We start from the raw sequence: 16,462 nt of genomic DNA, 5'->3' as shown, positions 1-16,462 counted from the left end.
AATCCCCTCCCCGGCCCGATACCGCCGGGACACGGCTGGCGCTCCCGGCCGCCACCATCCCCATTCCGAACCCACCCACGGCACTGCCACAGCTTCTGAGCCGCCACGGCCTCTCCGCAGGGCCTCACCTCCGAGCCCGCCGCCGGCAGCCCCGCTTTCCCGGAAGAGCTCGGTCTCCATGGGGACGGCGGGCGGGCGCGCCGGAAGCGGCGGCGCTCGGTCGGGAGGGCGGCACGTCCGCTCCCTCCGCCCGCGGCCCCGCCGGACCATGGCGCCGGGACGGGCCGGGTGGCTCCTGCTCCTCCTGCTGCTGCCGGCGCTGGGAGCGGCCGCGCCGGGCGAATTCGACCCGTACCGCGTGCTGGGGGTCGGCCGGAGCTCCAGCCAGGCCGACATCAAGAAGGCCTACAAGCGGCTCGCCCGGGAATGGTACGTGCTGCCCTTGTGTCCCCTCCGCCCGGCCCCGGGAGCGGATCCCGGCCTGGGTTCGGTGACAACGCCAGGCCCCGCGGCCCGCGGTGGCATGAGCCGCCTCGCCTGGCTGTGCGCCCCGGCGTCCTCGCAGGCCGGCGGTCAGCCTGACACACGGAGATGCTCCATGCCAGCGATACTGCTGTAAAAGCCTCTGGAGCCCGGCTGCGGGGGGAGAAGTTTGCTCAGAGTCTGCTTACGAGGGGGGAAAAGTTCTCCCAGAATCAGGCCGCAGGGAGAAAAGTTCTCCCAGAGTCTGGCTAGGGTGGGAAAATTCTCCTGGAGTCTGGCTACAGGTGGGGAACGTTCTCCTTGAATCTGGCTATGGAGGGAAAAGTTCTCCTGGAGTGTGGCTGTGGAGGGAAAATTGTCGCAGAGTCTGGCTAAAGTAAAGAGGTTCTTCCAGAGTCTGGTTACAAAGGGAAAAAGTTCTCCCAGAATCAGGCTACAGGGAGAAAAGTTCTCCCAGAATCTGGCTGTGGGGGGAAAAGTTCTCCTGGAGTCTGGCTACAAGGGGAAAAAGTTCTCCAGAGTCAAGTGACGGGGGAAAAAGTTCTCTTGGAATCTGGCAGTGGGGAGAAAAATTTCTCCCTGGGAACTTCTAATATACAAGGGTTGAAGTCTCAGCTTGATACCTGGATGTCCAAGGGCCGTTCAGTCCCTGTGCTGTGGAAGGAAAATGTGTTGGATGCGCAGACGTCACACCCCTCATACAGGTGGTGTGTGGTGAGGGGCAGCCTTACGGCTTAGAAGTAAAATTAATAAAATAAGCTTACCTGCAGCTTTTAGAGCCCATGTTGTTCTGTGTGAGACATCCCCGAGGCCATGGCAGGAGGTGATTCAAGGAACAACCTGGTAGTTATGTAGGGCAGCAGCCAAGGGAGGCATTGCTAGGAAGGAGACACGCTCCGTGTCCTGGGCTCAGGCTGCTGGGGATGGAGCAGGCAGAGGGACAGGTCAACAGACACATGGCCCACATCCCAGTGCATTTTGGTATGGGGTTTGGGCAGGGACAGCACGTGCTGGGTATAAATCTGATCTCAGCCTCAGGGATGTCAGTGCATGCCCTCACTGCCCATGTCCTCCTCACTTCCAAACAGAGGCCAACAGCTCCCACTGACCTCTTTTACTCTGGTTCTGCCCCACAGGCACCCTGACAAAAACAAGGACCCGGGAGCAGAGGACAAATTCATCCAGATTAGCAAGGCCTATGAGGTAACACATGCTTCCTGTGAACTCCTGCTATCATTAACTTTAAGTGACCTTAGTTTTCCATACATGGCTTTATGGTTTTCTAGTGTATTTCTGTGTGGGAAGGGTGCTTGACTCTGTGGAGGTGGACATTACCCACACAAAAAATTTGCTCAGCTTTGTTGACAGAGCCACTGGGGTCACCAGCATGGTTTCTACTGTAAATACCTTGCTACAAGTCTGCCCTGCTCTGCCTAAAAAGCCTCAAAGAAGGAAGGAGTGGGTATTCCCCAAGCCCTGCCTGGCTGAGCAGCGTCTTGTCTGTGTCACACATACATAAAAGCATTTTGGGGTCATGTAAGCAACGTTCATCATCACAGGGATTTAGTCACCTCAAATTATTCTTAGCAGTAGTTATTTGCACGTTCTTGAAATTGGTCGCTCCAGTATGTGGCAGCCAAGCCCATGGAAATCAAAATAAATCCTTATTTCCTGCTAAAAAATGCAGTTTCTCTGCAGGGCTTCTGGCTGCTCAGTGAAACTTTTGGCACTTTCTGAACCCTCCAGATTCAAAGAGACACCAGCAAAAGCCACTCAAGAAAAGAGTGTTTGTACTCAGAACACAGGATGTTCAGACCCAAGGAGTTGTTGGTGACAGAAGTGGGAACAGCAGTCTGGATTTAGGGGCTCCTATTCTTTGAGCTTTGAGGGTTTTTTACCCTTATTTACCACAATGAGCCGAGAAGCATGTGATGCTTCCTTTTTCCAAAATATTTATCTGTCTGATGTGCAGCAAAGGCTGCACATTCCTTACGTTATTTACTGAGGGATTACAGTCAGGGCAGTTCCCCCTCATGGTTTCAGGCAATCATTTTTCCATCATTTGCTTTCCAGATTCTCTCCAATGAGGAAAAGAGGGCAAACTTTGATCGCTATGGAGATGCTGGGGAAAGCCAGGGCTTCTCTCAGCAGCAGCATCGCCAGTTCCACCGTTTCCACGATGGCTTCTATTTTGATGAGTCCTTCTTCCATTTCCCTTTCAATTCCGAGAGGCGCGACACCTCCGACGAGAAGTATTTGCTCCACTTTTCCCACTACATCAATGAAATCGTGCCAGATAGCTTCAAGAAACCTTACCTCATTAAAATCACCTCAGACTGGTGCTTCAGCTGCATCCACATCGAGCCCGTGTGGAAGGAAGTTGCTCAGGAATTGGAGGCTCTGGGTAAGGATGAGGTTGTTGGGGCTGGGTGTGTGTCCCTCGCCTGGTAAGGCTGCAGTGGTTTGCCTTCAGGTTTGTGTGACCCAGTTTAGACCCTGTGGATTTCCTCAGGGTTTTATCCTAATGCTCTCCCAAATATTCCTAACTCCAAAGCAGGGTGCTGGGCAAAGGAGCAGTTCATCAGTTTTGCACTGGGCATTTGGGTTGTGGGGGATCTTACAGGTGAACCCGGTGCTCTCCTTTTCCAGGAGCAGGAATCGGCGTTGTTCATGCGGGGTACGAACGGCGCCTCGCCCATCATCTGGGTGCCCACAGCACTCCAACCCTGCTGGGGCTCATTAATGGCAAAATAACCTTCTTCCACAACGCTGTCGTTCGGGAAAACCTGCGGCAGTTCGTGGAGAACCTTCTGCCAGGGAATCTTGTTGAAAAGGTAGGTTCTAGCAGGGGTGTCAGATGCTTCTGCTCCTCTCTGCCTGGAGATCCCTCTCCTTGGCTGTTTTGGTGGTTAATCTGTTTAATTCAGGCTCCAAGCTGATCTGTGGCACAAAGCTCCAAACCCTGGAGCTGTCAGAAGCATTCCCACCCCGCAGCTCTGTAACACTAGTCCTTGAAAAGAGGATCCTGCTACTACATGGCCACACCAGTGATTCTAGTGGCAGCTGACCCCAGCTGTGACACCCCACAGCTGCCAGGGCTCTACCCAAGCTATCCCTGGGACAGGAACCTGCTGAATTTCACTTCTCTCCTGCTTTCTTGGCATTTCATCCAGCAAATTAGGGAACACTTGCTACCTCATAGGTCACGTCTGCTAAAACTCACTGACATGGAGTCCTGTTTGTTTTGTCCAGTTTTCCTTCAGACCTTTGAAACGAGCTGGCAGCATGAGCCTTTTCAAAGTCACAAGTAAAATCTCCTAACTGATAAAATATTATTGTGTTTCAGCCTTCTGGTGATTTTTGACAGAGTCCTAAAATGCCCACTGTGCCTGTGATGTGGCTGGGTCAGCCCCCACAGCACTCTACCTGCCTGGCCTCTGCCTGTGGCCTTGTTCACCTCACCTCATTTTCCCTTGGAATCTTTACCAGGGGTCACCTTCCCCAATGGACTCTTCACTTGTCTTCTGGGTATTGGAGTTATTTGACTTCTCACCCCAAAAATAGGGATCATTTCCCCTTCTACAGTAACTGCAGTCATTTATGTCCTTTATGAGAGGTAGCACACCTCAAACAGAGCAGGTTCAGTGGAGCCCTCAGGTGTCTTTTAATCCTTGGGTTCCCATTTTTAAAGAATATGGTCTCAACAAACAGGAGAATAACAGTGGTGTAGGCATTGACTTGGAATGGCATGCAATAGTTAAGATGGCTGAGGGAGGTCAAGAGTGATGGTTTTAATTCACTCATTAATCAGGAATATATGTTGGAAAGATCAACCCACCATCTGCTTCCTGCAACACCAGGACAGCCTTTTCAGGCTCAGCCCTTGTTCAGACAACTCGTTGCAGAGCGTTGCTGGTGTCTGACAGCTCAGAGGTTAAACTGACATTCTGCTTCTGTCTAAAGATTACAGATAAAAACTACATTCACTTTCTGTCCCACTGGAGGAAAGACAACAAGCCCCACGTGCTGCTCTTCGATCACATGCCAGTTGTGCCGTTGTTATACAAGGTAATATCATTTCTCTCACTGCATTGTTGACTTGCTTATAAATCCAGATGTTCCAAATCACAACATGCCACTGCTGTGAGCAGAGGTGGACTGATGCCTCCAGACACACTGAGTGGTTCGAGGAGAGCAAGGTGATTTGTGCAGGTTGTAAATGATGTGGTCAGGTGACCAGCTTTGTAAGGAGTCTGTTTCTTCTTCCTGACACAGTTACCCTTCATGGGTGAAGCAGGTGTGTTTCAGAGGTAGCAGTGACACAGGTGCACAACCTTTTTTGGGAATGAGAGAAGTTTGTGGCATTTCTAATTTAGGTTGCTGAAAATCCCATTTCCTAAGAAGCCCCTGCCACCCTACACCATGTCAGGCTGTGGATCCATGGAGGCTCCTGGCACAATGACTAAGAGGATGCAAAATTTGCTTCAGTGAGGGAGAGGAAGGGCTTGTACCTCTCACAGCACATCTGATGGCATTCAAACAGCGGGATGTGTTCTTGGAGCAAAGTCAGCACAGGCACTTGGGGGAGAAAATGCTCACTCTGTAACATAAACACATGCTGGGGATTTAACATAAACACATGCTGGGGATTTCCTCCCGCCCAGCTGACGGCCTTTGCCTACCGAGATTACCTGTCCTTTGGCTACGTGTACGTCGGACTCCGAGGCACCGAGGAGTTGTCCAGCCAGTACAACATCAACGTTTACACTCCCACCATGATGATCTTCAAGGAGCACATCGACAGGCCTGCTGACGTTGTGCAGGTATCACTCAGAGCTTTCTCCAAGAGCTTAGGGAAAATGGGCACGGAGCTTTTCTGACTGAGCTGGGGATGAGGGGGTGGTCAGTGGTGCAGTTTGGAGGAAGAGTGTTTGTTCTCAGCTTAAAATCAGCCTTTGGAGGAAGAGAGAGTTAGGACAAGGGAAGCTTGGGGCACTCCAGCCTGATGGGGAGCGGGGACATTTGTAACTTCCCAGTCTTGGGGCCTCAAAACATCTTGGGTGATTGCAGGGATGACCGCAAGGGCTGGCAGCCTTCTCCAGGAACATCCAACAGCTTTCCCCTCCTCTTCCTGCTCATTTCCGACTTCTGCCTTCTTGGTCCTTGGCAGGCACGAGAAATGAAGAAGCAGCTCATTGATGACTTCCTTTCCCAGAATAAGTTCCTCATGGTGGCCAGACTCACCAGCCAGAGGCTGTTCCAGGAGCTGTGTCCTGTGAAGAAGTCTCACCGTCAGCGGAAGTAAGTCAGGTGTTCCCATTTTGTTTCCCAAGGCTCTTGGGCTGCTCCTAGAGTCACTTTTGGTTTGATTCTGTGGGAAAAGAGCAATGACTGCATTGGATCATGCTCAATATCCACACTGTCAGAGAGGTTTGGGGCTCATCAGGATTGTTCTGCCAAGAGGAAAGGGATTGGTCATTCCCTCTCACCTCCAGACTGGCACTTAATCCCTCATCTCATTGTGTCACCCAGGCACTGCGTGGTCTTGCTTACTGAGGAAGGAGAGAAGTTTGCCGAGGCTTATGAGGCATTTTTGACTTTTGCTGTGGCTAACACAAAAGACACACTGAGGTTTGTGCACATCTACAGTGATCGGCAGCCGGAATTTGCGGACGCCTTGTTGATGGATGAGGAGAAGTATCATGGAAGACCAGCTGTGAGGGTTTCCTTTTATTGTTTTAATCCCTTCTTCTCTTAGCCTGTTATTTAATTGATGCTGTACCTTGATCTGACACCTGATTCTGGGCAGTGGTTTGAAATGAATCATCTGTCTAGAAGAAAACAAAAGCCCCTTCCTCTCTGATGTGTGCCATGCTCTTGGCTCATCCAGGTGGTCATTCTGGAGAGACGCAATAATGCAGGGAAGATCGCCTATAAAGCCTTGGAGGAGGCCTGGCAAGGCAGCAAAGAGGACAACTTCATCCTCCTGGATCTCCTGGACCAGCTGAGGACAGACCCTGGCCTTCTGTCATCAGAGACTGTTGTGGCAGACCTGAATGATGAGCTCGCTCCTGTAAGTGCACAGCCTTTCCAGATGCCTGACATCCGTGTTACCTTTGTGGACAGTCCCATTATGGTTGTTCAGAGGCATTATTTATATTTTAAAATAACAAGGAAAAACTCTTAGAAGATTTCTTGCTTACAGAAGAAATCTCATGGCATTCTGTGAAACTGTTGGGGCTCTTTATAGCAGTTTTGTCATTTCGTTTTTTGCCTTTCATTCTTTTCAAACAGATGTTCCTTATCCGATGGTTCTACTCCACAGTGGACTACGTCTCAGACTGGTGGGACAGTTTGTTTCACAGTAACTGGTATGGATTGGGCATCCATTGTTGGTATTCACTGCTTCCTTGTCACCTTATTTTAAAACAGATCCAATTTTACCATCCTTTTGGGTGGGAGCAGGACAGCACTCAAAAACATGATGGCCTTTAAGACCAAAGAAGCAAGCTGAGTTTCTGGGGAAGGCACACAGTGTTATCTGACATAGGCAGGAACTGAAATTGAGGTAGAAAATGTGAACTCACAGACCTGACTGCTGCTTGCACATCTTCCCTCAGGCGAGAAATGATGCCACTCCTGTCCTTGCTCTTCTCTGCGCTCTTCATTCTCTTTGGTACTGTTATTGTTCAGGCTTTCAGGTGAGTGTGCACCAAAATGCCCTCAGGGATAGCTCTTCAGTCCAACCCCAAGGCCTTAAACACAAAATCACTTTCCTCTGCAGTGATTCAAGTGACACAAGGGATGCTCCACCCTCGGGGAAAGAAGAAACGGCCGCAAAGATGGAGAAGAACGATGCAAGCTTCAGCAAAGAGAGCAACAGGTTCCCTGTCTAACTTTTCCAGAATGTTTTCTGCAGAAGCATTGCTCAGGGAGAACCTGTGCAGGGAGGGTTAGTGAAGAGCAGAGAAGTGCTGAAGTTGCACATAGTGCAGTTGTTGTGCAGGGCAGTACAGGCACAGCAAGGAAGGAGGACCAGTGTGCAGCCAGGACTCAGCCAGCAAGGACAGGGGGACACTAATCTGCTTATTAAACAATTCCCACCAAGTTTTCCCAAGACAGCGTCCTCAGGGGATAGGTAAAGGTCTGACCCACTCATTCAGAGAGGTGCCAACCAAGCTATTGCACCAGTTACATTGGCTTTTGCTACAGGGCACAGGCATGGCTCAGCATAACGGGCTGGCAAATGCACTCGTTTCTCCATCCTCAGTTGCTCCCAGTCCTTTGCCCCGCTTTCATTCAGTCTTTTGTTGCAGCAGGATTCCCAAAAAGAGCTTTGTGGAGGTGACTGAGCTAACGGACATCAACTACACCAGTAACTTGGTGCGCCTGAGGCCAGGGCACATGAACGTCGTCTTGATCCTGTCCAACTCCACCAAAACCCCCCTGCTCCAGAAGTTTGCCCTGGAAGTCTACATGTTCACAGGGTAGGCTGGGCCCTCTCCCAGGCTTCTGTTGCTGTATTAACCACTTACGTGATGCTGCTCTGATAATACGTGAGGAGCGTGGGTGGCTCCATTGCCAGGAGTGAATGCTTCTGGTGATCATGGTGGCCTCTGCCCTCATCATTTGGTGGCAATGAGCCACCAAAAAGCAAGAGGCTGTTCCCAGCCAGACTTGGTGGTGGTAGCCAGAGGGGTCAGAAGCTGGTGCTACTTTGACTGTACCGTGTTTTGACAAATAGAAAGCAAGACAGTGCTGCATACACTGAGCTGAAAAAGGAGCTGCAGCAACACAGCACTGCCCTGCCCTTGTTGACAATTCCTTACCTGTCCAGTAGGAATCCAGCCAGACCCAGGACTTGTGCTAATCCCAGTATCTTTGCTCTTCCCCCCAGGAGCAGCTCTCTTCACTTCTCCTTCCTCAGCCTGGACAAGCACCGAGAGTGGCTGGAGTACCTGCTGGAGTTTGCACAGGATGCGGCCCCCATCCCAAACCAGTACGACAAGCATTTCCTTGAGCGTGACTACACAGGCTATGTCCTGGCTCTGAACGGCCACAAGAAATACTTCTGCCTCTTTAAGCCTCACAGATCAGGGGACGAGGGGGGAACCCTGGGATCATGCGAGGATTACGATGCTTTACAACATGCGGAAGCCAGAGGGAAATCCTCCTGCAGTCCAGGATCCAGATCCATTAAAAACAAATTACACAAATTGTCCTTTTGGATGGAACGCCTTCTAGAGGGTTCCTTACAGAGGTTCTATATCCCCTCATGGCCTGCACTAGACTGAGGAATTTTACAGAGATTCTAAGGGGACAAACTTTTTATGAAGATGACAAGGGACAGCTCTTTCCAGGAATACTCAAACAAGCTTGATGAATGGACCTTAGGTTTTAGATGAACTTTCCTGGGGCCGGCAACGAGAACACGCCTCCCGTGTCCGGAGCCTGGGAGCGCAGCCAGGCGCACCCACGTGCCCTCCACCGCCCCGCCGTGCGTTTGGACGCTGTACAACCGAAGAGCCAAGAAGTCTGTTTTGCGCTTCTCGTCCTGCCACATCTGCTTCCCAAGTCGCCCCCATCCCACCTCTTGTTTTACCTTGGTTGAAGAAATCCCCGACTTCCCCGGGTCCGGACCAGCTGCGGCCAGTGACGCAGGCCGGGTCGCAGTACTCCCTTCCCGTCCCCGTGTGCTTAGCCCATGGTGCATGGTGTAACTCTGGCAAGACCCTGCAGACCCTCCAGGCCCTGCCCTTCTGAAAGGCCTCCTCCCACCAGGCAGTGGTACTCTTTCGGCTTTCCCCATGGTAAGTGATGCAGAATCTGGTTAGGAGCATCTCCCTTGTAGCAAACCTTAGCTGGGACCCCCCCCCATGGTGCGGGCTTGTGGGCAATCTGCATGTTTCATGCTCCTCGTGTCATGGTTCCACCTGCAGCTTCACTGGCTGAACCATAACAGGGAGGGAAAGGGCACGGCCGTAAAATACTGTCAAAGTGTTGAGTCATTTAAATGTCACGTTGATTTTTCAGATGCCTTTTCTGCTTCTGTCGATTTTAGACGATGTATCCTAGAGCCATAACTTTACCTGCGTCCTCAGATTGTAGGCGTGAGCTGCTATGAGCCAGTAGATGTGTAAAAAAACTCTACATAGCTGCCAGGGAGTCACCCAAGCTCCTTGCAAACACCTTTCCAGCTGTAGTACAAACCAACCTTCCTTTGTATCAAGGAACCTCATCCTTCAACGATTGTATTCTTGAAATGTTGCCCCAGAAGTGCTGTATCATCAGACTGTTGCGTGTGTGTGAAGCTCCTTTGGTTTAGTTGGGGGTTGAAATGTTGGGTTTCAGCCTCTCACCCATTTCCTTCTTACCCCAAACCTCCATTTCTGCACATTCAGGCTGCTCCCGTGGCTTTGTGTTTGTTTGCTTGGGTATTTCTTTTATCTTATGGAAGCGCTGGGGGTGTGTGTGGTTAGAGCAGCTGCACAGCCCTGGGTTTGGACATTGCTTTGTTGTAGCAGTGCCCCAACAGCTGCTTCCAGCATCACAGGGAAAGGGTGCCCCTGGGTAAGGCAGAGGGAGGACAAGCAGCAGCCTCATGGCTGCTTAACACTCCTCGAGTGACCAAGTGAGGCAGCAGGCCTTCTCTTTGTGGCAAGGACTGAAATTCTGTGAGGTTTTTTTCTTCCTTTTCACTGCTCCGGGGTTGACACTGGCACCTAGGCCTCCTCCTTCCATGGATCTGGAGCACCATTGGGCTCCAGCACTGCCAAAGGACAGGGATGGGGGCCAGTGGCCTTTGCCACAGGGCTTGGAACACAGAGCACTCAGTGAACACATGGTGTTAATTCCAGACTTAGCCCTTGCCACCTTAGTTACCATCTTAGCAGAGCAGCCAGTCAGCAGGAATAACTGCCAACCCCTGAGCTAGCTGCTGATCCCACACAGAAGCCGGGAATGCTCCAGTCATTGCACTCCCCACATGCCCTAATTGCTCCCAAGGCCTTGCCTCATTGAATTTCCCCATCCTGGGAGCAGACTGGCGTGCTCCAATCCCCACAGGTACCTCAGAAGCCCTGTACAACGTGCTTCAAATAAAGGCTGCGATGCTACAAACGATCCCTACGTGAGGTTAGTTAATTCCAGCCCAGTGCACTCTGGGCCTCGGAATGAGGCACTCAAGTAGAGGAAAGGAAGGAAGGTGAGGTCTTCTCCCTGCCCAGGAACTCCTGTGAAGCTCCTGTGAAGGTGTACAGGCAGCACTGACAGCAGAGAGGGAGTGAAACACCAGCCTGATGCTTCTAGACTTCATTTCCATCTGGCTGGAGCAATGACTGCAGCACTCCTGCACTTTTCCCACAGCTTGCCATGCAGGATGTGGTTGGAATAGTTTTCAGCCCAGCAGAAGGCTCCACATAACGTCTTAAACATTTGCAGTAGCAGAAGAATGCTCTCTGGCTCTCTGCCGTTTCTTCAGCTGATCAGAAACAAGGAGAAAACCCTCAACTCATGAAAAAGTGCCTAGTTATGCTACAGTGAGGGAATTCAGCCCAACCCTGAGGAAGGGGAGAAGGCTTTATGACCTTCACATCCATTGTGTGTGGTGCATGCTGCCAGAATCCTTGGGTTTATTTTCTTTTTAGCACAGGTAACGTCCCCTTTCAGCCAGGGTTCAGCGGAGGGAGTGCTTGCATCAGTCCACCTGTGCTGGCTGGGGCTGGACAGGAGCACGGCTCCTGGATTTTTATGGAAGCTTTTGCGTGATTTGAAGCAAAAGCCAAGCTGCTCTGCCCCCTGGTTTAGTTGGCTGCAGTGCCAGCATGGCACTCCGGGTGTTTGCTGTCCTGAGACCACCGTCCGAGCTGCTTATCCCGGGATCTGCCCTCTCCCAGCAGCATGAGCCATCACCCCATCATTTTCTAAACACTTGTGGTTCTGTTCCACACATGGTGATTCGTAATCCAAAGATTGAGGAGATTGGGTCTTAGTGCACTTTCCTAGTGAGATCTGAGCAATGGCACAGTGCTCAGAGCTGAGGCAAAGGGATACAGGCCCCAGAGTGGAGATTGTTCCCAAACTCCTCCCTGTCCCTGTCTCTGCCCTTCACCCACAGCAACCAGGAGCCAGGACACGAGCGCAGCCTGACAAGTAGGACTGAGAACTAGGTACCTATTTTGCACTTTTGATACTGGGAGGGGGGGAATTAACTTATTTGGCAAACTTGTCTTTTTTTATTTTTGGGGGGTTTTGTTTTGTTTTTGTATTTGTGAACAGGCACTGATGTCATTTTGTTTTAAGACAATTACAAAATAAACTATTTTAATGTGTGATGCGGTGGCTCTGTGTCTCCATGTACAAACTAACCTCACCTGCATGTCCTCTCAGAAATTTCAGGAGAGTTAAACTGCTCCTGCCATAGGAAACTCCCGGTTATTCCAGCAGCAGGCAATCTAGTCAAATATTTCCCCACTCTCAGCAAGAGTCTCAGGCCCCCTTCACGTCCTCCCTTCTTCTACATTCATTGTCCTGCTGCAACATCCTAATGGGACAAACCTTTTACCAGTGACAGCTTTTCCAGGAGCCCTGTGAGCTGGGTGAATCATTCCAGAGGCAAAATGGCATTAGCCTCATCTATGCCTTTCCCAGGCCGGCTCCAAAGCTCCAGACCCCAGCTAAATGGGGTATCTAGCCTGTTCCTTACAGTTTCCCAGCTAAAAAGTACCTTTTCTAGTGGTGAATGGCATTTATTTCATTCTGCAAAGCCCATGCTGGCTGCAGCTGCCTGAAGGGAAGGGGACGTGGAAAGCCTGGCTGAGGACACGGAGAAGCGTTGCCCCAGGGCAGGTGGGAACTGCCCTCACAGTGCCTTCACTCCTAGGAGGACACACAGCATCTCAAACAGTAGGTTTGCCCCCAGGAGAGCTGTATTGCCTAAAAAAACAAGACAAAAAAAGGAAATCTCTGTATATCCAATGGCTTTCACCCACAGCACATCTGTGTCAGGCACTTGTCTTGCCCTCAGGCACCTTCAGACTTACCAGAGACATCATACATTGGTGCGACTTCCACAAGGTCACACCCCACTATGTTCAGTCCTTTGCAGCCACGAATAATCTCCAAAGCCTAGGGGAAAAAATGGATTTGGGATCAAGAAACACATCTGACCTAGCAGATCAGCCCAGGCTCTGCTTTTTTACCAGAGGTAACGTCCCCTTTCAGCCAGGGTTCAGCTGAAATATTCCCATATTCCAGTAAGGAAACCCAACCTCTAGAGACCAAATCATATCAGTTCCACATTTTCCTTCCTCATCACCATGAGGAAACACTTCCTGGCCTCCCTAAACTTCCACTTTGCTGTGCTGGTGAAACGACCTCCTTTAAAGGGAGCAAAAGAGCCCTTTCCCCCTGGGCAGGGCAGCCCTTTCCCCCTCACCTGCACAGGTGTGAGCCCAGCTATCTCCGGGGTGCCGGTGCCCGGGGCGTAGGCGGGGTCCAGCCCATCGATATCGAAGCTGATGTACACTGGCTTGTCCCCCATCTGCGCCCTCACCTGCCTCATCAGCGGCTCCAGGGACTTCATCCAGCACTCCTCAGCTAGGACCAGGCGGAAACCCTGTGGGAGCACAGACACACAGGCACCTGCTTAGGGAAAGGAGGGAGATAGGGAGCATCCCCTGCCCTGCTGGAGAATATCTACTGGGAATATTCCAGGGCACAGCTGCAGAAGTGCACCTGCAAACACCTTCCTCCCCCCACACACACTTTCTAACCCTCCACTCAGCTGACACTCAGTGAGCTGGGAGTGCCTGTCCTGCAGACAAGCCGCTGGCATGGAACAAGAGGCAAAAAATGCATTTATTCCCCTTCTGAAGCCAAGTAAATGTTACCGACGTGGTATTTATGGCAGGGGGAGCACACAGCTCCGTGTGCGGATCAATTTACCTGTTCCCGGCAGTACTTGTGGGGATCGGGGTCATAGGAGGAGCTCGGATGCCGATCTGAACCACGCGGCCGCAGTCCAGCAGCCCTTCCTCCACACAGCGCCGGAACGGGCTCCCGTGGTAGATCCTCTCCCCCAGAGCCGTGTCCCCGGTGTCGGTGTGAGCATCCACGTGCACCAGTCCCACAGGACCGTGCCTGATCGAGACAGGGTGGCCACGCTAGTCCTGTCCCGTGCATGGTGGCCCTGCCAACAGCAGGGACAGCAAACCAGGAGCCTTGCTGAGGCTCTTTCCCAGGTCTTTTCTCTCCATCTCCAGATTAGAAACTTACTTTGCCGCCAGGGCCTGCAGGATTGGGTATGTTATGGTGTGATCTCCACCTACAAGAAGACACAGGGAAGAGGGGGAATACACTATAGGAGCTGCTCAGTGCTCATAACTTTTGTTCCCAAGTAATTTTTTCCCTCTTTGCATTTATCCTGCAGTTATTTATAAAGGGCTTCATTGCCAAAGGAAAACACTCCCGTGTGCAGGTTGCTTCCTCTCCTGGGTCCTCTCTTCTCCTGGTCTTCCTTCTAGGGAGGACCAGATATGCAGGACTGCCAGCAGGGACAGCCTGTGGAGCAGAACTCTTGATTGGGCATATAAATAGACATTTGATCAGCTTCTGAGAATGCTGTAACTGGTGACTTGCCCCTCATTACTCCACACACTCGCTTCCTTCAGCGATGCCAAGCACTAACAGCTGCAAACTTGAACATGCACCCAAATCAGGCCTCCTGCAAAGCCTGGTGCTCACTCAGCTGGAGGGACACAAGGGACAAAACCTGCTCAACAGGACACCAAAACCTGCTCAACAGGACACCAAAAACACGTCACTGGTTTTATTTGCAGACAGACTCATCCTCCTCATTTTTGACCCAAAGGAAGAGGCATCAAAGAACAGTGGAGAGCCTGTGTTTTTGCCCTTGATACAGCACAACAGCCCAGGCAGGGAACAGAGTCATCATTTGCCTTCTGCCAAGCCTGGATTGAATGACAGAAGAAGCAGAGGGAGTTTGACGGAGCCAGGACACTGGAAGGACGGGGAGACACAGGTTCCTTACCCAAGGTGAGGGGCACACAGCCGGAGGCCACGATCTCCTGGTAGGCCTCCCGGATGAGGCGGCAGCTGTTGGGCAGGTTGTAGAGGTTCACGTTCACGTCCCCGATGTCAGCCACCCGCAGGGAGTCGAAGGGCGCCGCCCCGGTGCTGCCGTTGTACCTCCTCACCATGGCTGACTCGGCACGGATCTGACGCGGGCCGAACCTGGGCAATGACATGGCCGGGAAATGCCACCGGCATTGTTCCCAGCACCCCTCTCACCACGGGAGAGTCGTGCTCGATGGCCAGAGGGAAGCATGAGCTTCCCTGGCTGGCCCTTACCTGGCTCCCGGACGGTTGGACGTGCCTGTGTCCAGCGGGACACCGACAAACGCCACGTCCAGTCCCTCCGCGGACGCCTGCATGGGAAGCCTCATCATGGAGCAAACCCCCGCAGGTCTGGCCACGAGCAGGGCACTGGGGGGCACGTTGAACTGTGAGCTCCAGCAGCTGGGGGGCTCTGCTCCCTGGGACCAGGGGCTGGAGGAACCCTGCAGACATACTGGCTGGGGAGCTGGAGGCAGCCAGAAGAGCCGGAGGTCACAGGCTGTGGTGTGATGCAGTCACCACAGTGGTCACAGCTGGCTTGGGAGTGCAGAGCCCAGCTCCCCGGGGCAGCAGTTGGCTGCAGGCAGCCCAGAGCAGAGGCTTCATCCTGACTCACACACTCCCACCCTCTGTCCCACTGGGAACGCAGCGAGGCGCGCTGTGGAGTCCGTTCCCAGCGTGGGCAGAGTGCCAGCTGCCTCTGCCAAGCCTCTCTCCGGGGATCAAAGTGCACCGGACACTCCACTGCCCAGGGAAGAGCAGAAATCCAGCCCAGCCTCCACATTCACCCTCCCAGCCACCCCCTTTCCCAATGGCATAGTCCTGGCAAACACTGGGAACAAACACAGCAGTGAGGGGCAAGAGCCTGTGCAGGGATTAGTGGGACAGGGTGGGAGGGACATGCTGGGAGATGTTCCAGTTTGCTCCCCTTGGGCATTTACAGACAGACAGCACAGTAGCATTTGCTGCAATAACAGTCTGTACTTTTAGCCTGCACTCCACAAAAGCACCCAGAATGCTGAAAAATCATAAAAATGTCTCGTTAGTGGAAGGCAGAAGGGAAAGAAAACAAAAGGGAAGTCTGACCTCAGCAGAACCACAGGGGGGGACAAAATGCAAGCAACAGGGTAAGCATTAACAGGGATTTAAGGACCTGAGGGACAAGCTGCAGGACAAGCATTTTAGGCCATTTTTGAGGACAGAATTGAAACTGTTTCCAGGGAAAGCAAGTTTCCAATGAGTGGAGTTCATCAGTGCAGATAAAACCCTGGTTGGGCAAATACAAACACACTCGATACTGGATGGCTCCAGCCCGTAATTCTGCTCCCTACTTGTATAGAGACTGGACTTGGGAGAGGGAAGAAAAGACATGGGAATGATGTTCATGGCAGAAAGAGGGCTTAGGGTAGATCCACCACACAGCAACACCATTTACGCCTCAAAAGCTCCACAGTGTCCAGAACATGGGACTCACTGCCAGACCCAGGCACACACAAAGCAAAGGCAGCAGAAACATACTGCTAGAGCTCAGTAGTGCAAGAAACAGCACCAGAAACTTTGGTTGGGTCAGGTCAATGTTACAAAGGTCTTTTTTTTGCAGCTTTCCCCCCCAGGAGCTCATTTCCCCCAATTCCCCAGGCTCTGCACTCTTTGCTGCACTGGAACAATGTGTAGAACCCTGAGTGCAGGTTACCCTGTGATGATTAGGGGTATCAGCTACTGTCATCCACCTGGAAACTGCAGGAGCAGAGTGATTTACCATGCAGCAGAGTACAAAACACAGCCCCACAGCAGGGTCTGTTCCTCTTTGGGACATTCCCCTTGGAGTAGAACACCATGTTCC

General features: G+C 51.9%; 2 protein-coding genes across 6 annotated transcripts; one reads left to right on the top strand and one right to left on the bottom strand.

Moving 5' to 3' along the window:
- The first annotated feature begins 177 nt into the window (after positions 1-177).
- On the top strand, positions 178-11,791 carry DNAJC16 (DnaJ heat shock protein family (Hsp40) member C16). 2 transcript variants are annotated; one of them, XR_005954784.1, is made up of 15 exons: positions 178-429; positions 1,620-1,686; positions 2,557-2,887; positions 3,133-3,317; positions 4,447-4,551; positions 5,148-5,306; positions 5,654-5,784; positions 6,016-6,199; positions 6,374-6,556; positions 6,778-6,854; positions 7,104-7,184; positions 7,268-7,366; positions 7,800-7,970; positions 8,381-9,293; positions 9,517-11,791. XR_005954784.1 is itself a non-coding variant. In XM_041463457.1 (14 exons), exons 1-14 carry the CDS (start codon positions 179-181, stop codon positions 8,775-8,777), a joined length of 2,421 nt encoding a protein of 806 aa, XP_041319391.1. In that variant the 5' UTR covers position 178; the 3' UTR covers positions 8,778-11,791. The 2 variants fall into 2 exon arrangements, 1 of the variants encoding a protein (XP_041319391.1); XM_041463457.1 differs by having other exon boundaries at positions 8,381-11,791.
- Positions 11,792-12,038: 247 nt separating this feature from the next.
- On the bottom strand, positions 12,039-15,388 carry AGMAT (agmatinase). Of its 4 annotated transcripts, none has more exons than XM_041463476.1 (7): positions 14,854-15,388; positions 14,534-14,736; positions 13,759-13,807; positions 13,429-13,672; positions 12,920-13,099; positions 12,525-12,609; positions 12,039-12,417 (listed from the first exon to the last, which is right to left on the bottom strand). In XM_041463476.1, exons 1-7 carry the CDS (start codon positions 14,949-14,951, stop codon positions 12,344-12,346), a joined length of 933 nt encoding a protein of 310 aa, XP_041319410.1. In that variant the 5' UTR covers positions 14,952-15,388; the 3' UTR covers positions 12,039-12,343. The 4 variants fall into 4 exon arrangements, with proteins under 4 accessions (XP_041319410.1, XP_041319411.1, XP_041319413.1 ...); XM_041463477.1 differs by having other exon boundaries at positions 13,037-13,099; XM_041463479.1 differs by lacking the exon at positions 12,039-12,417 and having other exon boundaries at positions 12,527-12,609; positions 13,037-13,099; positions 13,429-13,623.
- Positions 15,389-16,462: the final 1,074 nt, after the last annotated feature.

This window comes from Pyrgilauda ruficollis, unplaced genomic scaffold, assembly GCF_017590135.1.
Source record: "Pyrgilauda ruficollis isolate IOZ18807 unplaced genomic scaffold, ASM1759013v1 scaffold165, whole genome shotgun sequence".
NCBI classification, from domain to species: Eukaryota; Metazoa; Chordata; class Aves; order Passeriformes; family Passeridae; genus Pyrgilauda; species Pyrgilauda ruficollis.
This window is presented reverse-complemented; position numbering and strand designations above follow the sequence as displayed.

Excerpts from the sequence above, each read along its gene's own strand:
- AGMAT (XM_041463476.1), bottom strand. The coding sequence starts at position 14,951 with ATGATGAGGCTTCCCATGCAGGCGTCCGCGGAGGGACTGGACGTGGCG. Across the intron at positions 13,808-14,533 it reads CTGTGTGCCCCTCACCTTGG|GTGGAGATCACACCATAACA; the intron begins GTAAGGAACCTG and ends GTCTTCTTGTAG. Across the intron at positions 13,673-13,758 it reads CTGCAGGCCCTGGCGGCAAA|GGCCACCATGCACGGGACAG; the intron begins GTAAGTTTCTAA and ends TGCTGTTGGCAG.
- DNAJC16 (XM_041463457.1), top strand. The coding sequence starts at position 179 with ATGGGGACGGCGGGCGGGCGCGCCGGAAGCGGCGGCGCTCGGTCGGGA. Across the intron at positions 6,855-7,103 it reads AGTTTGTTTCACAGTAACTG|GCGAGAAATGATGCCACTCC; the intron begins GTATGGATTGGG and ends ATCTTCCCTCAG. Across the intron at positions 7,367-7,799 it reads TTCAGCAAAGAGAGCAACAG|CAGGATTCCCAAAAAGAGCT; the intron begins GTTCCCTGTCTA and ends CTTTTGTTGCAG.